Below are 20,713 nucleotides of genomic sequence, written 5' to 3' on the forward strand. Positions count from 1 at the left end.
ATTCCAGGCAGGGCCACACCAGCCCATATGGCTGTGTGTGGATTAGAAATGGCATCCCTTCCTCTAGCAGACACAGCTCAGTGCTGGGGGCACAGCTTGTCAAGGGGACAGTCCCTCTTACAGCCTGAAGTCCCGTTGCTGTGAACAACCTTCACAATCACATACAGAGGTCCTGCCTGGAGTGACTAGTGGTGTATCAGAAAGACCCCCTCAGGCAGGACGGGGCCAGATGGATACCTGGGGCAGTGTAAACTGAACTTAGAGAAGTAACTGTTCATATCCCTATGTCATGTTTTATAGTAAATTGTATACTTGCCTCAGCAGCTGCAGTGAGAGGAGGCCTGTTTGCATGAGATCATTAGAGGTATAAAGGCAGAAAATAATGTTAAGGAGTATTGTTGGTCTTCTTAGGATTAAAAAATAATGAATGCTGTTTTGTTGTGAAGTTATATGGTCCTCTTTTGTTACATGCTAAGAGCAGATAAGTTCTCTTTATTAATCTCTCTTAATAGAGCAAAACAAATGTAGGGAAAGAATCGCTTTTATTGTTTTCCAAATGTCTTACATTAGCAGTGGTATGAAACACTCAATATACTAGCTTTGAAGAAGTTGTTCCAAATCTAAAGGAGTGTTCCGTCCTCTTTACACCCAGCATTACCCCCACACATGACCAGGCAATCCATAGTTTTCTTTAGAAGGGACTTCACGACATACTATAGTCATATCGTTTATATTTTATACTCTCATTCAAGCCTCATAATGACTCTTAAGACGTGGTACTATTATCTCCCATTTCACGGGAGAGGAGATTAAGCCTTGGAGAGTGGAGATGACGTACCCAGGACCCGTCAGCTAATATGTGGCAGAGCCTGAATAGACACTCTGGTTAGTTTGGCTCCAGAGTCCCCCTTTGTTAAACACTATCCCTCAGACTGACTTCCCTGATGCAAAACCTAGAATTCCACAATCCCAGGGCCACACATTTCTAGAATTTGAAGGGACTAACTGCATCTACTCTATGCCCCCTTCCTTACCTGATGCCTGAGTTCTGTCTAGTCATCCTTGATGAGATGTCTTCACCCTGGTCCTCGCACAAATGCTGGCTGATGGCATAAGAAGAAGTTTGGGAAGCTTATTAGAATGTGAATTTCTGGGCATCATCCCAGATCCACTAAATCAGAGTGTCAGGGCCCAGAAATATATTGTTACCAAGACCCCAGGGGCTCTAGTGTGCAGCCGGGCTTGGGGAGCCCGCTAGAGCCACACTCTAGTGATGAGGAATGCCCTGCCTGCCTCACAAGTTGGTCCTGCCCATCATTTCCACCCTTAGTGATTTCTTTTCTTGATCCCCTCTCCTTGGCTAGCTCTGGCTATTAAAGTATTTCTTAGATTGCATTGAACTCCATCTCCCTGTAGCTCTTACTGGGCCCCATTCTACATTTTGGGTTACACAGAACAAGTTTAACCACTCTGCCACAGTGCCAGCCTTTCAAGAATTGAAGTCACCAAACAACCCTCCCCCCTCAACCCCGACCCTAGTCTTTTCTTCTCTAGGGACAGTATTCCCAGTTCTGCCACCTAGATCTCATTATTTAGTGTCAAGTTCTTATATCATCTGTGTCGTGTTCTTCTGAAATCATCTGGGTGGTCCTTGTTCCTTTAAACCGTGGCACCAGGACTGAAGGCCACTTCCCAGGCATGGTCCCGCACCGCACAGTGAGGACTTTTGCCTTTCTGGTTCCAGACCCTGCCTTCCTCTGAAGTCATCTTGAAATTAGAGGACATGTGCTGGGTCATAGAGAGGTGGGCTTCTGTGGAACTACTGGCCCAGCTGAGTTCCACGGACAGCCTTAGTCCATGACACTGCTGAGCCTGGTCCCCTGTGTCCTCTGTTGGTGTTGCTGTTGATTTTGGATGCAAGGTAAGGACCGTAGATGTATTCTTGCTGCATTCCATCTTGTCAGATTCTGCTCCTTGCTCCAGCCTCTTGAATTTGGGGATCCTGCCTCTTGCATCAGTAGATTGAGTGTTCCTTCCTCTGACCCTTTCAGACTCTCTGTACTCACACTGTTTTGTACCAGACTCTCTGGGCCATACAGTGGTTTAAGGTTATTGCTGTTCCAGAGATCTTTGCTCTGAGCGGTGATGTTACTGTACACACCTCGGTATCTGTATATGTATCCATATTTTATGTAGATACAGTGGACACAGCTGGTGCCCACCCATATATTCTCAGCCATCTTTTACCAGCTCTGTGTGTCTGTTTCCCAGCTTGCATGTAGCTTTGATGCTAATAGTCTGCGTTTATTAGGGACATAAAGGCTCTTTGCCCCTATGGAGTGCCACAGTGCCTGTGAGCTATATACTTCCTCTACCCTCTACCCCATTCGAGAAAATAACAGACTAGTGTAGGAGTACGAAAGCCCAGCTCTTTTGTCTGGAGGCAGGACTAACTCTGAGGTGCAACTGACATTCCAGAGCTGCCGGTGGGATCAGGCTGGATCTGGAACTTTACCTAAGATGGTGCCGTTGCTGACTTCTTCCCCTTTCTGAGTTCCCACTCCCTTCCTGGTTTCTCCTGGGGGCACTTCCTCAATAATCCCCTGCACATGGATCCTTGGTTCAAAGTCTGCTTTTGGGAAAACCCACCTAAGATGGCGGTCATTGCATAAATAGATGTATCAGCCATTCTACATGAGTATACATAGAAACATTTCAGGACTTTTTTATTAAAAAAAAAAAAAAAAGCAAAAACAATTCCTTTTTGTAGATTAGTGATTTTATTTTTGGTATAGATTCAAATGCTGGTATTACTTATATGTTAACTGGTCCCAACAGATTTACTGACCAGTCACTAAGTCAGTATCTTTTGGAACAAAACTCCTAGATCACTCAAGGAGGTACAGGGGTGGCAAAAGGAGATGTTCTTTGTACCATATGCTCAGGAAGGCCCCTAATTCCTTTAACATTTCTCACCTGACTTACTCTTTCCCTTCTATGATTTTTTTTTTTTTTTTTTTTTTTGACATTGGGTGAAGCCTGCTTCCTCTTAAGGACAGGCACCAGGATGTCTTCCTGAAAAAAATAAATACATAAGATTTCCACCTTTGCATCTGCAAGTTTTCTACTACAAGCCCATTTGGCTACTTGGAAAAGCCAGGAGGGTGCCTTCCTCTGGGTGTCCAGACTTTGTGTTTAATGCACAACAAAGCCCCAGAGCTAAGAAAGGGAATCACTTATCCTTTATCCATCCCTTTTCTTTACTGATTCTCCTCCCCTAGGGGTCTATGGCACTACTGATCAACTACTCACTAGCATAACGTACAATTCACAAGAATCCTCCAACTTTTGGTTGGTCACTAAGTTTTGTTGATTTTCTGCCTTTCGAATCCATCCCCTCCTTTCCTTTCCACCACTGCTGGCTCCTCTGTTCAGAGGCTCTTTATCTCTTATCAATACTATTCCTATAGACCCCAAAGCACTCGCCCTGCAGTCTCTGCCTTCCATCCATACTCTTCTCTCTGCTGCCCATCATGTCACTGCCCTGCTCGCAAACCTTCACTAGCTCCCCATCACCTGCAGATCGATTCTCAACTTTATTCAAGGCCCTTTGCAATCTAACCCCAGCCTGCTTTGTCTCCAGCCGTTCCCTCTTGTTCTGAGATTCAAGCTAGAGAGGCTAACACACATTTCCCGGACCCTCTGACCTCACTGTTTCCTTTGGCTCCCAGTCTAGAATGCCCTGACCTTTCCCTCCTCATTTTGCAGTGCCAGCTTCCATGCCGCCTTTCCAGAGGAGCCGTCCGTCTCTCTGCAGCTCAGCGCCTTGGATTCCCTTGTCCTCCGCCCACTAGAGTGCTTTGGACACACTTCAAATCTGGCTCCTCTCCCAGTATAGGAGGTGAGCTGTCAAGGACACAGACTCTGGAGCCGTCTTGACTCAGGCTGAAGCTCAGCTCCACCGCTTACTAGCGCTGGTATCATGAACAAGTTACTTCACCTCCCTGTGATGTGATTTCGTCATCTGCAAAATAGGGGACATAATAGCACCTTCCTTACTGAGCTGCTGGAAAGGTTAAGTGAGATTATGTATTTTAAGCCTCTGAACACAGTACAGTATAAGTGTTTGCTAGCATTTTACTTTGCTAAGGTCACATCTCTCTTCCCAAATTAATGTTGAGCTCCCAGAAAGTAGGGTCTGTCTTACTCCTCTCTATGTCCCCAGTGCCTTGTACATAGTAGGTGCTGGGTACCTATTTGTTCAGTGAATTGACTTATTATTAGCCTGCCAGTTGCACATTCATCCATGAGTTAACAGGTAAGCACAGGATCGTCTTCAATGAGTTGTATTCCCCGGGTGGGTCAGCAGCAGGTTCCAGCCCCTGCGTCTAGACAGGTTTATAAATTCTGCGTATCTGGGTGACTTGGCTGGGGTATTGGGTTCCTCTCAGTCTGCTTTCCTTATCTCTAGGCCCTGTTCTCTGCTTCTCAGACACCCGGTGAATATGGGGTGTTTCTTGTTCTACTTTATCCAGAGGAGCTTTGTAATTCAATACCCTTGTCCTTGGGTTGGAAATGCGTCCTTTCTGTATTGTGAAAGTTTGGCCTCTGTTTGGCATTCAGAACGGGAATATGCCAGGACTTTGGGATGTTGTGACACCTGAATGGAAGGGGGAAAAAAAGAGAAGCCTCAGAGACATAAGAGTGCAGAGGGCAAAAATACCAGCAAGCCAGGCATCGCTTGGGCTCACCTCTTCTGTGTCCTGCTCAGTGATTCCATTCCTGGTTGGTTCTGCCAAGAAATAAAGGTAGTCTTTGCCACTCAGGACTTTGCTGGAGAAATGGGTCCCATCATAAGCTCCTCAACGAAAGATGCCGATAGAGAGTCTGGAGAGGGTTTTGTAGAGAGTAACACGGACAATTCAGAAAGCAGAAGCTGGAGCATATGAGAGAGAAGTCTAGGAGCTGGGATGGGAGAAGGAGGTGCAATCTAGTGACTGATTTCAAGAAAATGAAGGGTGTTGATACAGACATCTAGAATTTTCTACAGACCTGTGCTTCAGCAGAGAAATTTAGGACAGCTTTTAGGCATATGTGGCTATTACTGTGGATGGGAACGGGTGGCGGCTGAGAGTTCTGTTATAGCATCTCTTCCCTCCAGCCCAGTGGCACTCCTCTGTCACCAGTGCTCAGGGAGGGCCCAGAGTAGGCTGGGGCAGTGCTGAAAGGGAGCAAGCAGGGAGGCTGTCCTTACCAGAGCCCCATCCCTGCCCCCCATGTCTGCCCTCTTCCTACTCACAGTTCTAGACCAGGAGGACTTCTGGCGGGGGCAGAAGTGCTTGGCCTTTGACTCCTCTTTCAAAAAGGGTCAATCCTTCCTTTTGATCTTCTTCTCCCAGAACTCTTCATAGAAGTCCTAGTTCCTAGACTATGACTTCATTTTTGACTTTTTCCCTCCTCTGCCAGATCTACCTTTTCATTGGTTTTTCCATCCCTACTTGTCTTCCTATTTTCCTGCTTCTTCTCCTTTTCCACTTTCTGGGGGCTCCCACTCCCCTCTCTCTTGCAGTTCCTTAGGTGTTGGCCTGGCATGGTGGGGGGGGCTGTGTCATAAGCCAGAGCCTGGCATCTGCCCACCCACACCACCTGCAGCCCTTAGTGACAGCCGGCGTGGGGAACTTTCCTGGCTGGGACAATCCTGGGGCTCTGGCTGCTTCAGCTGGCAACCTGCTTGGAGACCCCTGCCTACCTTAGAAGCTGGGTTAGCAAGGGTCTTAGTTTTAGTTTTGCTTGGCCGTGAGTGAGTTGAAGTATTGCTCTGTAATATCATTTCTTTTCTTTTTTTCTTTCTCTTTGTTTCTTTCTTTCTTTATTTGGCCATGCCGTGTGGCTAGTGGGATCTTAGTTTCCCGGACCGAGGATTGAACCCGGGCCATGGCAATGAAAGCGCCCAGTCCTAATCACTGGACGGCCAGGGAACTCCCTGTAATATCATTTCTTCATTCATTCAACATTATTGTGCACTTGAAACATGCCAATTACTCTGTAATATCATTTCTTCACTCATTCAATATTTATTGTGCACTTACAACATGCCAATTACTGTTCTAGCCACTGGGCAGGCAGGGATGTAAAAAAGATCCAGTTCCCACCAAGAGCTCACAAGCTAACGTGTAGTCTGCTGCTTTTGTAATGAAGTGTAATAGAGTATAAAAAAGGATTAACAATATGAAAAAAACTTGGATAATGGAGAAATGAATCCATGCCCCACCCTTCCTCTCAAATGCTGACTCCATCTTGAGTGATCACTTGGGTGTTTGCCATAATATAAATAAACATCGGTGATGCCAGGTTATTTTGACTCTGAACAGCTGCCCATTTCCTAGAAAGGAGAACCTCAAGGCAACATAACAGCAATAATCATTAGCCTCTTTCTACTGAGGTAATCATGCAGATATCTCTAACCCATATTGGCTTTCAACAGCTGTGTTTTGACAACTTTTTATTTTTTTAAAAATTTTTTATTGAAGTGCTGTACACCGAAACTAGCACAACATTGACCACGTTTTATTGAAAGGCAGACCCATCTTTTAGTCACATAAAAAACTCTCCCAAGAAAAGGGGCCTTCATGGAAATAACGTGGGGAAAGACCTCTCATGAATGACCTCTTTTTAGAAGGGTGGGTGGATAGGAAGATGCCGGAGGTCTATAGTTAAAAAAAAAAAAAAAAAAAAAGTAGACCTGGAGTTAGAAGATTGGAGGTCTAGTCCCAGCTGTTCGCCAGTTAACCTAATGCCCCTAGGTCTCAGTTCCCTCATTTGTAAAATGGGATGATAACAGTATCCACGTTTTTGGTCACGGTGAGACTTTGCTGAGAAAAGGCATATGAAGCGAGTATTGTAGAATGCAGACATAGCTGGGATGATGATGGTGACAGAGATGTTAAAGCACAGGCTGTGTGACATTGGGAAAGTCCCTTAGATACTCTGGCTTCAGTTTCCTCATCTGCAGAAGGAGCAAATCTCAGAGGATCAGTTGGAATTCTGTTCAGCAACAGAACAGAACAGTTCTTAATGTTCCTTGAGTATCTTCTGTGTTGGTGCCACACTGAGAATTCAGAGCAGGGTGAGGCTGGGCCCTCACTCTCCAGAAGCTCACCATGGCGGAAGGGGACAGACACACACACTGATGACTCTTCTTTTGAGAAGACATGGTCTCAAAAAGCGTCGAGGTTCATGGATGTAAGTGTTCAGGGCAGGAGGGTCCTGGAGAGCTTGGTAGGGAGGGAGTGTTTGGGCTTTGAAGGGTGAGTGGAGAGGGATTGTCTTCCCCTGTTGAGAAACATTTATCCTCAGGATAAAGGCCAAACTCTTCAGCTAAGCACAGCAGGTTCTTCGTGATCTGGCCCAGCGCCCTTCTGCTGCTTGTCTACCGTTTGCCCCTTGCACTGTGGTATTTTCAGTTCCTAAAAAATCTACCAAACCTTCTCTTGCCTTCCACCATCTTTGCGCTTGCCAGTTTTTTTGGCCTCCTCCCTCTGCTAGGGGGGCAGCAGAGTGGATAAGCAAGGCACTAGGGTCAGACTGTGCGGTCCATCTTAGCTTTGCCACTTTCCAGCCAGTGGGGCCCCTGCCTTGTTACTTAATCTCTTGGTGAGTCAGTGTCCTCATCTGCAAAATGGGGATACAGGACAATAATAGTGCCTACCTCAAAGGGTGGTTGTGAGGGTTAAATGAGGTAATACAGGAAAAGTACTTGCAGCCGGGGTCACAGGAACCATTACATAAATATGAACAGTTGTGATGAATATTCAATGCCTGGCTTGCTTCTACTTGTATTTCAGGTCTTAGGCTAGTTATCACCTCCTCTGGGAAGACTTCTCCTACCCAGGCTAACTCCTAAGGCCACGTTGTGAGCTCCCACGGATATCACCTCTTCTACCAAAGCACCGACACCAGTGATCTTTCGGTATCCCCACCAGATTGCAAACTCCACAGGATAGGGGCCCGTGGATTGTGTTGGCTGCTGGAAGGGACACCTGGTAGGCACTCAGTCCCGCCCCGGGACTGACCCTGGGAGGGCGCAGAGCCGTGGGGGAAGGTAGGTGACCAACACTGGCTGGGTCTGCGCTCTCGGGAGAAAATGCTGCTGGACGAGTCCAGCGAGTGCGGGACCCCGCCCCGGCTCCTCCCCCAGCCGGGCCTCAGCCCCGCCCCCGCGCTGCCCCTGCCGGCGCTACTGGCCTGCGCGGTCCCCACCCTCCCGGCCTCCAGCGGGGCGGCCCCCGGCTTATTCCACTCGCGAGAAGCACGGCGCCGAGCCCGCCACCAACCACGCTGAGGGATGCTGCGCTCCACGTCCACAGTCACGCTGCTCTCGAGCGGCGGCTCCAGCGCTCCCGGGGCGCCCAACAGGAGGGTGAGTAGCAGCTGTCCCGCTTCCAGTCCAGGCCGCCCGGCTGTCGGGGTCTGGGGATGGAGAGGCACGGAAACCGGTCCCTTGGCCCTGACACCCCGCCTGGACTCAATTTTAGGTCCTGTCTCAGCTCTGAACGAGACCTTTCTTTTCTACGCCCCAGAGGCGCCGTACTGGCTCGAAGGGCTTAGGGGACTTTAGGGAATTCCCAGAGATTTCCTCCTCTTCCTGCCTCGCCTATCCAGCCGAGTGTATTGGTGGCACCAGTTTAAAAAGCAAGGGAAACTTTCTGCATTGTCCCTATCTTGAGACTCAAAGGTAATGAATGTCTTTAACACCCAAACTTTCCTCCTTCCAGTGATGAAAAGAAAGGGCCACTTGTCCCCCCTCGTGATAGAGTAACACTGATTTGGAGTGCGCTTAATCTAGGTAGGCTTCATTTTTATCAATACAGAGTAGAAATTAGCTGCTGGCCACCTAGGAGCCCAGTTGTGGGACTTGGGTTTATGCAAACTGCTTTCTTCTTTCTGATTTAAGTATTAGCACAGTGGGCACCATCTTCACTTAGGTTGCCCTTTGGAAGTGATGTTTCTTTGCCATCTTTGTTGCATCTTTTCTCATCTCTCCAGATGCTCTGTGAAAGAAATGCTAGCCACATCGTTCCCATTTCATATCTCTTCCAAGATTGGTACCTCAGAGCATACTGCCAGGGCTTTGGTTTGTGCCTTTTTGGTTCATTTGTTCATTATGATGTTCACTACTCATCATTTGGGTGAGTACTTTTCTGAGGTTGAGACTTCTCTAATCATATTTCCCCTAGGTTTAGCTAAACAAGTAGGCAAGTCCAAGCCAGGGCCCCCTTTGGTACTCCTATCTGTTTTCTAGTCTTGTAGATGTGCTTATTTGATTTTGTATACCTCAACCAAGTGACTAGCAGTCGTCTTCAATGCTGTTTTTCTTTAGCTCTGGAAGAAAGACTCTGTGTTACTCCTGGGTCTGGGCCAAGTGATGGGTTCAGATATGTGCACGTGCACCACTTAGGGCTGACAGAACTCTGGTTGTCCAATCATTAGCTTCATAAAGAAAGATCCCCATTAGGTCCAAGTGGGTTTCCAACCACAATCCCAGCCTTACACCAAGATGGGTATTTGCCTTTTTTTTGGGAAATCCTTCTCAGTTGGAACATAATTATGACTGAGAAAGAATGAAGTCACTGAAAAGCTAGCCCTGAGCCTGGACAGGGTCACACATGGGACCAGATTGCATTAAATTCTCTAGGTCCCCCTCCAGAGTGGGTACTAGTTGGGTGGCTAAAGTGATAATGGGTGGATGAAATGTGACTAGTATAATAGGTAACTTTTCTGAAGTTTTTTTTATCAAATATTTACTTTCAAGTATTTCTTTAGTTGTAAGTGCTGTGGTGTCTGGCACAATGAACACACTACTGAGAAGGCTTTGCTCTTTGAATAAGACAATTGAAATACTTTGGACTGAAGGGGTCTGCGCCCTGAATCAGACCGTGTAGGGCTGCTCTGAGCACATGGGTAGGTTCTGCAAAGAAGATATCTAAAGTTTCTAGGGTCCCCATTATGACTTCCAGCTCTGCTCAGGATTTGCAAGTGGCACAAGTACTGTGTGTGTGCGTGTGTGTAAACTATGATCTTTGATTAATTGATTTATTAAACAATGTTTATAGATCTGTGTGATGCAGGGCTAGATATTGGGATCCACTCTAACTGTGGGTGCAGACATTGTCACAGACTACCATATACAAAGTGATGGTTGTAATAGTGGGGTAGAGTGTTGACAAGGTTGTGTCGAAGCTAAAAGAAAAGGTTCTTCTTGAAGCATCTGAGGAAGGCCTCCCTCTGTAGGAGACATTTGTGTTTAGTCTTGCAGGATGAGTGGGACTTTGTAAGGCAACTGACATCATTGAGATACTGAAAAAAGGAAATATGATTCTTCTAAACGGGACTCTTGTTTTTGGAAAAACAAGAACAGGATGCCTTGAAAATAAAATTGTAGACCAAACAAGTGAAAAGCAAAAAAGTGTTCCCTAAGTTGAAAGTTTTTCAATAAACTGTGTATTGTTCTGTCTCTCCTCTGAGATATTGGACAAGTGATGGTCTTGAACAGTAACAAGTTAGCCATTAAAATAACATTTCTGTTTCATCCAAAGAGCTTACCAAATTAGGGACTGCAGGGGAACCAGGATGTGTTGATCCAGGCATTCAAGCCAACCAGAAATGGCGCTGACAGCTGACACTGAGCAGGGAGTTCTCTGAGTCAGCCACCAGGGTGGTATGGCCAGACCAGACTGTCACTAGTTATCCTTTGTTCAATAGCTGCCACCTACAATTTGTACTTCCTTCTTATCTGAAATCTCTCAAGGGAAGAAAAAAAAAAAAAAACAGGTGGGAGAGTAATTCCTGTCAGCTGATAAACAAAGCTCTGAGAGGCATTTATGGATGCCAACCAGCAGGGATTATAAAATTTTAAAAAAAAATCTGCCTTCAAACCAGTTGTGCACTAAAAATAGTTTTATCTATGGCAACAGCAGGAAGATAAATTGGCTGGAGAATAACCATAGACAGGTTGATGACCTTGGAGAATAAACGTTTTTTAAAAGGTTGACGTTGCTTTGTGATTTGGAAAGGAATTTTGTAAATGCAGTTAATCCCACTGAATGAGACTTGGCAGTGAAAGGTCAGTTGTGTGGCCAGGTTGTGTGCTTTGGGGGGAAGGCACGTGTTGCTTTGGGCAGCCAGATATATTTGGTTGAGCTGTTCAGCGAGGGTGGTGTGAGATGATAGACTTGTCAAGGGTTCCCCCAGCACCATGCTCTGTCGATAATAAGAGACTGTTGGCTACTGTTACTGGTATCGTGGCCCCTCAGTGGCACATAAAAAACAAAACCAAACCCAGCAAGGCCACAGGGATAGGACTGTCTCGTGGCCTGCTCTTGCCAATATTTCTTTGTATTTGGCAAAGGCTTCCTCCGTTCACAGCTGGAATGGGCTGCTCAGTCATTACTTCCTCACTCTCCTGGGTCCCATTTCTGTCTGATAGGCTCAAAGGAAAGAATTCTCCTTAGCTGGCTGGTGAATGGGTCAGACAGGTGTTTACCTCACTTCCTTTTCCTTTCACAGAAACATCTATGTGCATAACTTCTGTATCATCCTATGGGGCTCTGAGGAAGGGACACTGGGCATTGTGGGACCTCAGCGTCTGGTGGAAGGAAGCTGGCTGCAGCATCCCCGAGGGAGGAGATGGGCAGGGGGCCCGCTGTACTCAGAAAACAGTTGGCTGCTCCCCTGGGACCTCCTGATCCCAGTTGAGGGGTTTTAGCCAAAAAGCCTCTGCCACTAAGAATTGATAGTTGTAGGCTCAGAAAAAAAATGTCCTGACTTCTCTACTTTGGTTCACCCATCTCGCTGTGTCAGATGTAGGATGAAGGGACCTGAGTTCTGGGGATTCTTAAGGAAACCTGAGACCCGGAGGCTGGGTGTTACCACTGAGCTACTGGTCACTTAGGAAACCCTTTCAGGTCAGCCTCAAAAATTGTAGAATTGAGTGCAGGAAGCTATGGATCCTGGGCCAACTAACTAGAGACCAAGTTGAAATGTTTCGATCTAAAATATAATACTTTCAGTGATTACGTGTGTTACGGTCTTCTTGCTTACTGCAGCCATCTCTCTCAGCCGAAAACTGTCCTGATAGATATTCCCCAGCACACAGAATAGTAACACAGAGGTATTTACCTCTTTCCCTCCTTAGAAGAGTGATATTTCCTAAATGTCAGTCACCTTGTTGACTGTTCTTTGTCTTTTAAGGCCAGAGTGATCCCTCTAAAATGCAGTTACCTAGCTCCTCTACTTCAAGACCCCCCTCAGTCTTGTACCCTCAGGAACAAGCACAAACCCCCTTAGTTTAGTACCCAGGGCCTTCTGATCTGGCCTTTGCCTTCCCCTTCCCCCTCCTCATGCATACTCTTTGCAGTTGTCCCAAATTACTTGCTGTTCCCCAAGCTTTTGATGCTGTTCCTCCTCGCCTCTGACGAAGGGTCAGCTCCTCCAGGAAGTCTGCTCTGAACCCCCTCTTCCGTGTTCCCCTAGAGGCCTGTGCACCCCATCATTGCTCCTATCTATGATCAGCTACTTGAGAAGGTTTCAGGACCCTGCCTCCCCAAGCCTGGTGTAATAGGTGCTTAAAAGGAAGAGTGTCACCAGGGTCCTCAAACAGCCACACTTAACACTGAGTTGGCAAACGGGAAAACAGGAAGAGAAGCTTGGGATGAAGCCAGCCCGTGACCTCTGGCCCACCTGGGCAGGAAGCAGGTGTCCTGTGGATGGGAGTGTCGGCCCAGGTGAGGAGTTTGACAGCTCTGGGAAGGCCTCCAAGTATTCCAGGTGCTTCATCCTGTTGCATTGCCGGAGTTTCATTCCTTTGGTTAAGTGAGTGGTTCTCTACTCTGGTTACGCACGGAATACCGAGAAGCTTAAAATACCTCTGCCCAGGCCCCAGCCCAGACCATCTAAATGAGAACATTGGAAAGTAGAGAATAACATCAGCATTGTTTAGGCAGCTCCCCAGGTGATTCTAATGTGCGGCCGAGGATTGGAACTCTTCCTTCCAGGGTTGCTCTCCCAGACAGCTTTCCTGGAAATGCAGACAGTCCTGGGCCTGTGTTCTGAAAGGTCCCTTTGCCTTGGTGGAAGGGCAAGGTGGTGGTGGGGGTCCGGGTGGAGGAGTCATAACACGCCAGGTCACACTGGTGTCTGTGTGTGTTCGTACCTGTGTTTTTCTCTCTGGGTCTTGGCATTCGGGGCACATGGTAAGCCTGGTACAGATGAGCCAGCTAGAGCAGGAAGGAGAAGTCACCATCCTCCTACTTATGAATTTTGTCTGGAGTCAGCCCTGACACAGAAAAGGGGGTTCCAGGACACTTTACATACACCGCCTGGAAGAAGTGTCCAAGTATGTAGGTTAAGGGTTGGCAAGCTACAACCCCGTAGTCAGATCCAGCCCTCTACCTGTTTTGTATACTCTGAGCTAAGAATGGTTGTTACAGGGCTTGCAGACCCTCAGCGTTTACTATCTGGCCCTTTACGGAAAAAATTTGCCCCACCCTGATGTAGATAATCAGGCCTGCAAGTTCAGGGCCAAAGCCTACTTCAAAGTAAGAGGCCTACTTCAGACGGGGCAGGCCCTGTTCCACCTGTGTATTCCAGAGATTTTATGCTTGTGCTGAGCAGAGGGATTGTGGTGTCCGTCCTCCCAGCCACAACCTTAGTGGCCACACCTTCTGTTGTTAGGCGGAGCTGGGCAGGGTCCCACGGTCACAAAGTGGACCAGGCCTGAGGGAAGTGTAAATGCACTTGGCTCATTTCCTTAGGGAAATCCATGTTCGTAAACTGATGAGCAAACCCGGCACCTCCCTAGGTCATCTTCACCCCTTTTTATTTGAGAGGGACAGTTTTCCCTCGGGTGAGCCCAGGTACCTGAAGCTGAGAGCATGATGGTACGTGGATCCCAGAATCCCCCCTCCATGGGGACCAGCTTTCTGCCTCCACAAAGGGGGTTAGAAACAAGTCCCCAGAGGCCCGGCTTTGCTCCTAGGTGCCCTGATTGCAGACAAGGGCTCGGTTGTGTATCTGCTTGTGGAAGAGGCTTGAATGCTCACTGCCCCTGCCTTGCTATTCCTCCCGTGGGGGTTGGTTTGAAGAAAGTGGAAGGCTCTCTGGGGAGTTTTAGGTACATTCTCCTTACCGTGTTTTAGTTCAACCTAAAAAGAAACCCACACTGATATTTACTGAGCAGGGCCTATTATGTGTTGATACTATGCTGAGCGCTGTAAGGGCTACAAAAGCAATTAAGGTACAAAGCCTACTTGGGAGCCCTGTTTCCCCCTGTCCAGTCCATGTTGTTGGGTGTGGAACATAATAGGAGGTACTCAATAATTGCTATTGAATCACTGAACTCAGGTTTGGGTGTTAGTCCCTTCCTCCAGAAATTTAAATGGCTCCCCCATGTCTTCCATCAGGCACTTGTAGCTTGTCAGAGTTTGGCCCCTACATGTTTGTCCATTTTCCTCCCCCACTGTTGCTCAGGCTGCAGGCCCATTTACCATTTTCGGAACATGCCAATGTCTATGCCTTTGGCCAGCCTGGAACGACTGCCTTGCCTGGTAATTGTCTGTTGTTTTTCTGATGATGGATTCTCCCAACCTCACTGACCCAAGCAGTCCTTTCTGGCTTTCTATACCCAGCTCAAATGTCATCTCTAGGAGCCTTCCGGCGTACTCCCACCTCCAGTTAAGATGATTGTTCTCCTTCCTATATTCCCAGGGTAAAAAAGACGACTTACAGAGTGCTTGATATGTACCAGAAACTGTTCTAAGCCCTTTTCATTAGTTTTTTCATTAGTTTATTTAATCCTTGCCACAATTTCAAGAGAGTGGTTCTGCAGTATTGTTAGCTGTGTTTTACAACTAAAGTAACTGAAGCAAGAAAGATTAAGTAGCTTTCCAAAGGTTTCATAGCTAGTAGGTGTCAGAACCAAAACTGGAGCCCAGAAGTGCAGTTCCATCGTGCCTTAACCACAAACTACCCTGTCTCTCCCAATATTATATTGGTTATACCAAGTGCTCTTGATTGCCCTTTGTGGGTGTGTTTCTGGATTATGAGCCTCTATGGGCATGGCTGTTTCTTTTCCATATTAGTACCCTCATAGCCCTTAAAAGTATTTTACAAGTAGTGGGTGCTCAGTACTTGAAGTACACTAAGTCCATCTTCCTGCTTTTGATGCACTGGAAGGGACCCTTTCTTATAGGGATGGCTGGTCCAGCAGTAGTGTTCAGGGTAAGTTAGACTCAGCTCTCCTCAAAGTTCAGAACACAAGGCTGAGCCAGCTGCCGTGGGAACCCCTGGGAATAAACTACCTTACCTGCCTCTCAGGTACTGTCCAGCCTGGGCTGCTGTGGGTATTATGTACCTGAGTGTCAGGAAACCATGAAGGTCAGCATCGTAAAATGCTCAGAGAGATAAGCAACGCTGCCTTGATCTTACTCAGTGGGACATTTTCCCATGGGGAGATTCCTGAAAGTGAATGACTAAAGGGAGGTAAACTCTACTGGGTCAACCTATCGGATGCATTCAGGGGTTACTTAGTGCTTCTGTAAAGAAATTCAGAGTACTTTTTAGACCTTTGGGATGTTCTCTTTGCTGCTCCTGAAGCAGTCCTGTGGGTCTAGGAAGGATTGATCTCTCTCTCTCTCTCTCTCTCTCTGTCTGATATAATTGCTCTCAATCTTTATTTTTGCTATGACTACTACGATTTTTAATTTAAAAACTTACACATACTTGGAACAGGTATAGACATCGCAGAAATCCCACTTTCCAAAGATCGCCACCACTACCACCAGCAGCAGCTGGTTGTGCTTCCTTAAAGACATTTTTTTCCCCCACAAATCTACACAAATTATCAGATTGTATTTAAAAAACAAAAATGGGGTTATTGTTAACATTTTTCCCCCAGCACCTTTCTTTTTTTCACATGACAGTACATTTGACCATCTTATTAGGAAGGGTCTGATCCTGTTCCAAGCTGGGTTTGAATTGCATCTGTATAGTCAGTCCATCTGTGGATCAGCACTGATTACAGAATGCAAGCACCACGTGTAATCCATGCCTTACTGTTTCCATAAAAGCACTTTTAATGACAAGAGTAAACACTCTACACAGGGCCCTGGGTGTAGCCGCAAGCACCTGCTGCACCTGCCAGATAGCTTTGAAGTCAAATGTTTATTTTACATGTTCATTTTATTTTAATTCATTACCTATCACCAGGTAAAACTGATAGTTTAGAGAAATGCATTCTCTTTATCCTGCGGCTTTGCATACCATAGGGTATACATGGCTCGGGGAGACTTTCAGGAAGTGTGTTGAGGAATATCGGAGTTCTGAGTGGACAAATAAAGAATTGTCTCAATCAGGGTGAGGGGACTTCTCATTTTGAGTGATTGGACCCATGAGGTCCCTTCTGGGCCTTGTCTTTTCTTCAGTTTTTTAGTTTATTCTGAAAATTATTGCCATTAGGGATTACCTCTCTAGGGCAATCAGCGTAAAAAAAGGTATCACTTGCAGTACTAATACCCACTAGATCCGTTGACCAAATTGTTTAGTGTTATGGAAAGCAGAGCCGGGAAGCCAATTAAGCCTATATCATATTGGAGTTTGTAGGATGATGATAATATCTAGATAATAATAAAAATATCTAACACTGACAGAGGCTTACTATGTGCCAGACATCTTCCTTTACCTGCCTTTTACCCTTGAGATTCAGAGAGATTAAATAGCTTGCTCATAATCAACACAGCCTAGTAGGTGTTGGAACCTGTGTATGTGCGTGTGCACCTGTGTAGGTATATACATGTGTGTGCACACTCTGTGTGTGTGTGTGTGTGTGATGTGGTGCAGGAGAAAAGCCCTTCCTTTTCTCTGCAAAACTGTGCTGTGGCTCAGATCCAGCCTACCAGACAAGATTATTGAGCATCACAGACTAGGATTACCTGCCGGGTGTGAGTTACACTTTGATGTCTGTGCAAATGCCAGCTGTTTTCAGCCAGTCCAAGTGGCCTGAAGTCAAAGGGTTACCTTTCTCTGGAGGCCCTCAGATTCCCATCAGTGTTGTGGATTGCCAGCTAAGAGAGCTACGTGCTGGGATGGCTTGGTTTCTCTTTGGCCAGCATGACTGGCGATGAGCTTTGAAGGTTTATTGCAAAGTTGGCCATGTGTCAGGCCACGTCTCACCCTGGGGTCCCTGGAGTCAGAGCTTGCCCAGAGGAGAGTGAGGATGAAGAAGGATCTTGAAACCAAATCACATGGCTGAAAGAACTGGGGTTGTTTAGTGCAGAAGAAAGGAGGTTCAGGCCTGTGAAGAGTAAAGGGAATTCTGTTGCAGTCCCCGAGGGCACCCTGGGTCCATTAGGTAGGAGTTCTGAAGAAGAACTTATAAGTTCATTATCAGGAAGCTAGAGGTGTCAGGTAGCAAAATGGGGTACCTCAGAGGGAGGCAGTGGTGTGTGTGGAAGTGCTGATGTGTCCCAAATGTGCTCTCACCTGTACATGGAAAATGTTACCCTCAGTCTGGGTGTCCACCTGCCAGGTACACCGTTGGGTGAGGGGGTTCCTTCGTAGGCTGGCAGGTTGGCATTCAAAGGTCTTTTACAATCATATCCAACCCTGGGCTTCTTGGATGCAGGGTACTTTTGCTCAGAAGCTGCCCTGTGGACCAGTGCAGATCTGTGACCCTGCAAACCAGGTTGCGGGGTGTATTAGTTTGCTAGGGTTGCTGCAAAAATGTACCACAAGCCAGGTGACTTAAGCAGCAGCAATGTATTGTCTCACGGTTGAGGAGACCGGAAGTCCAAAATCAAGGTGTCAGCAGGATTGGTTCCTTAGGGGGGCTGTGAGGGAAGGGTCTGTTCCAGGCCCTTCTCCTTCGCATGCTCACATGGTGTCCTTCCTGTATGTGTGTCTGTCTCCCAATTTCCCCGTTATATAAGGACACCAGTTATTTGGGATTAGGTCCCACCCTAATGACCTCATTTTAACTTCTGTAACCTCTATAAAGACCCTATTTTCAAATAAAGTCACGTTCTGAGGTGCTAGGGGTTAGGACTTCAACATAATACATTTTAGGGGGACACAATTCAACCCATAACAGGGACAAGCAGTGCTCTCATGAGTGCAGTTGGCTGTGGGCCAGGCACTCTGGGTGCTGCTTTGGCCCTCTGGGGTTTTGTTGTTGTTGTTGTTTTAATGGTAGGATCACTTCTGTCTGGAAAATGTCACAGTAGGACCAGGCTGTGACAATAGGGTGAAATAAACATCATGTGGCGTTAAGTACATTGTCATTGTTGTGCAACCATCACCACCATCCATCTCCAGAATTTTTTCATCTTTTCGAACTGAAACTCCATACCCGTTAAAGGATAACTCAGCCCCTGGCAACCGCCATTCTGCTCTCTGTCTCTATGAATTTGACTACTCCAGGGACCTCACGTAAGTGGAAGCATATTGCATTTGTCCTTTTGTGCCTGCCTCATTTCACTTAGCATAATGTCCTCCAGTTTCCTCCATGTTGTAGCATGTGTCAGAATTCTCTTCCTTTATAAGGCTGTAGAATATTGTGTTCTATGTACGTACCACATTTTATTCATTCATGCATTGATGGACATTTGGGATGTTTCTGCCTTTTGGCTGTTGTCAATAATGCTGCTGTGAACATGGGTATATAGACTTTTTAAAAAATGTTGTGATTAAACTTGTACATGTCTGTTATAGGAAAAGCCAACACAGAGTCAAGTAGAAAGCACCCTCCTACCCCATCACCACTGTGTATAGTTTGGCCTCTATCCTTCTAGCTGTATTTTGGCCCATGGTTGTGAAATCAGATCGTTCTGTACTGTCACGGAACATGAGCCATTTCAAAAAATGTTTGAACTCTGTGAAACTATTCAGTAATTTCCTAAACAAGGAAAACATAAAACATAAGCAGTGAGGTGATGAGTGCCTGTGATGGGCCAGGCAAAGACTGGTCTTACCCCAGCGTCCCCTGTGAGATTGGTACCATCATCACCATTGCTAAGTAGGGGAAAGAGGCTCTGAGAAGCCCCAGGTCATCTGGCTGCTCCAAATGCAGGTTCATAACAGGCCTCTTCTCTCGTCTCTCTTAGGCAAATGTCTGCAGACTACGGCTGACCGTACCTCCTGAAAGTCCAGTGTCTGAGCCAAGTGAAAAGAAGGTTGAAAGAAGAGAGAAGGTAAGCCATCTCTGAAGCGAAGCCCTGGCCAGTTCCCGTCTTTGTACTCTTTTATTTTAACCCCTTTTCTGCCATCCTCCATCCAGGCTATTCACAGAGCCTGCATGTCAGCAGCTGTGTGATGAAAGGCCCTCTTGAACTTGCTCCCCGTCTGCCATCTTCCCAGAAGTCAGGCTGCTTTGCTGCCTCCTGTCCCTGCTCTTGCTTCTTGGTGAATGCAGGCTCCGTGTGGCCTTGAGGCTCCAGGAGTGCTGGCCTTAGTGACAGGTGCTGTGGCTGGGAACGTGTTTTTCCTGAAAGAGCCTCATCCCGTTGAGTCCAAGGGCCCATTGTGAGCTGCCGGCGGGGCCTGAGCCTCTCCCTGTGGCTGGAGCCAGAGGCTCCGCTCACATGGTGGAGGGGTTGCCTGGAGAGGTGCAGCCCAGCGGCAGCTCTGGCGCGGCAAGGGCACCCGGCTGCAGGGAGGAGGAGTTGCGCAGACATTTTGGTGCCAGCCGCTGTGCTACACGCTGGGCCACAGAGATAACTCTGACCTTGGCCTTGCCTTGAGAAACTCGTTGTTTTGCAGGTGAGACAGACGTATAAATAAACCAAGAGGACGTGATCATTCGAGTGTTAGGCTCCAGAAGTGTAAGCAGGGCTCTGGGAACATGGAGAATTGGGCCATATCAAAGGACCCAGAAGCCTGTTTGAAAGGGCTCTCACTGGTAAAAATGGAAAAATTTCAACATTAAAAAGAATTAATGACAGGGATGAGCCCTGGCACATTGAATAATAAAAAAAACCTCACGGGTTTATAGTAATAATCAGAGAGAGAGATTCAGAGAGAGATTATAGAAGGGAAAGCTCTTCTTTATATGACATCGGCTGATAAATTTAGAAAATCTCTGCTTTGTAACCCCCAGGTCAGGTCATCAATGAATGCAAACACTAATTGGTGGAAGATTACTGTGGAGCAGGATATTCATGTGAGCTCAAGAGTATTACCTCACTGATCACTTACTGACTCTAAAGGTACAATATGCCACAATATGGTAGCCAGTAGTTCTACCAGGTGATCTGATTCAGCATTACCAATAGTGGGCAGCCTGGTATTATGTGACTTCTGATGTGATACAGTTCAGAAGTAAACAATGTTACCAGTAATATTCATGCCAAACTTGTTTAATTGAATCTAGTAATAAGGACACAGAAAAAGCCAAAATGTAGGACTGTCTACAAAAAATTAGCCAGGCTCCCTTAATAAATTCAATGTTATTTAAGAAAAATGAGAATCTATTGGAGATAAAAGGGACTAGAGAGACTTAATATCATTATCACGAATTAAACCTTAATTAAATCCTGGATCCAAAAAAAATCTATAAAAGATATATTGGGATAACTGTACAGTTTTGAATATGAACCCATATATTACATATTATTGAATAAATAGTACTTTTCTTACTTGTGATAACGGTACATTGGTTATGTAG

The 20,713-nt window shown here is 46.5% G+C and overlaps 1 protein-coding gene across 6 annotated transcripts in view; it reads left to right on the plus strand.

Annotated features, from left to right (window-relative positions):
* Positions 1–8,255: 8,255 nt before the first annotated feature.
* MYZAP (myocardial zonula adherens protein) overlaps positions 8,256–20,713 on the plus strand; it is a 98,004-nt gene continuing 85,546 nt past the window's right edge. For 5 of the 6 annotated variants that reach the window (XR_011075116.1, XM_068552353.1, XM_068552362.1 and 2 more), the window contains exons 1-2: positions 8,256–8,419; positions 19,155–19,241. Coding sequence is in view for 4 of the 6 variants with exons in the window: in XM_068552353.1 (XP_068408454.1) it covers positions 8,345–8,419; positions 19,155–19,241 (162 nt within the window). In the remaining 2 variants the exon portion in view is untranslated. Of the gene's footprint in view, positions 8,420–8,814; positions 8,846–19,154; positions 19,242–20,713 lie in introns of those variants that run through there. The other variant, XM_068552385.1, reaches the window with a different exon arrangement.

This window comes from Eschrichtius robustus, chromosome 1, assembly GCF_028021215.1.
Source record: "Eschrichtius robustus isolate mEscRob2 chromosome 1, mEscRob2.pri, whole genome shotgun sequence".
NCBI lineage: Eukaryota > Metazoa > Chordata > Mammalia > Artiodactyla > Eschrichtiidae > Eschrichtius > Eschrichtius robustus.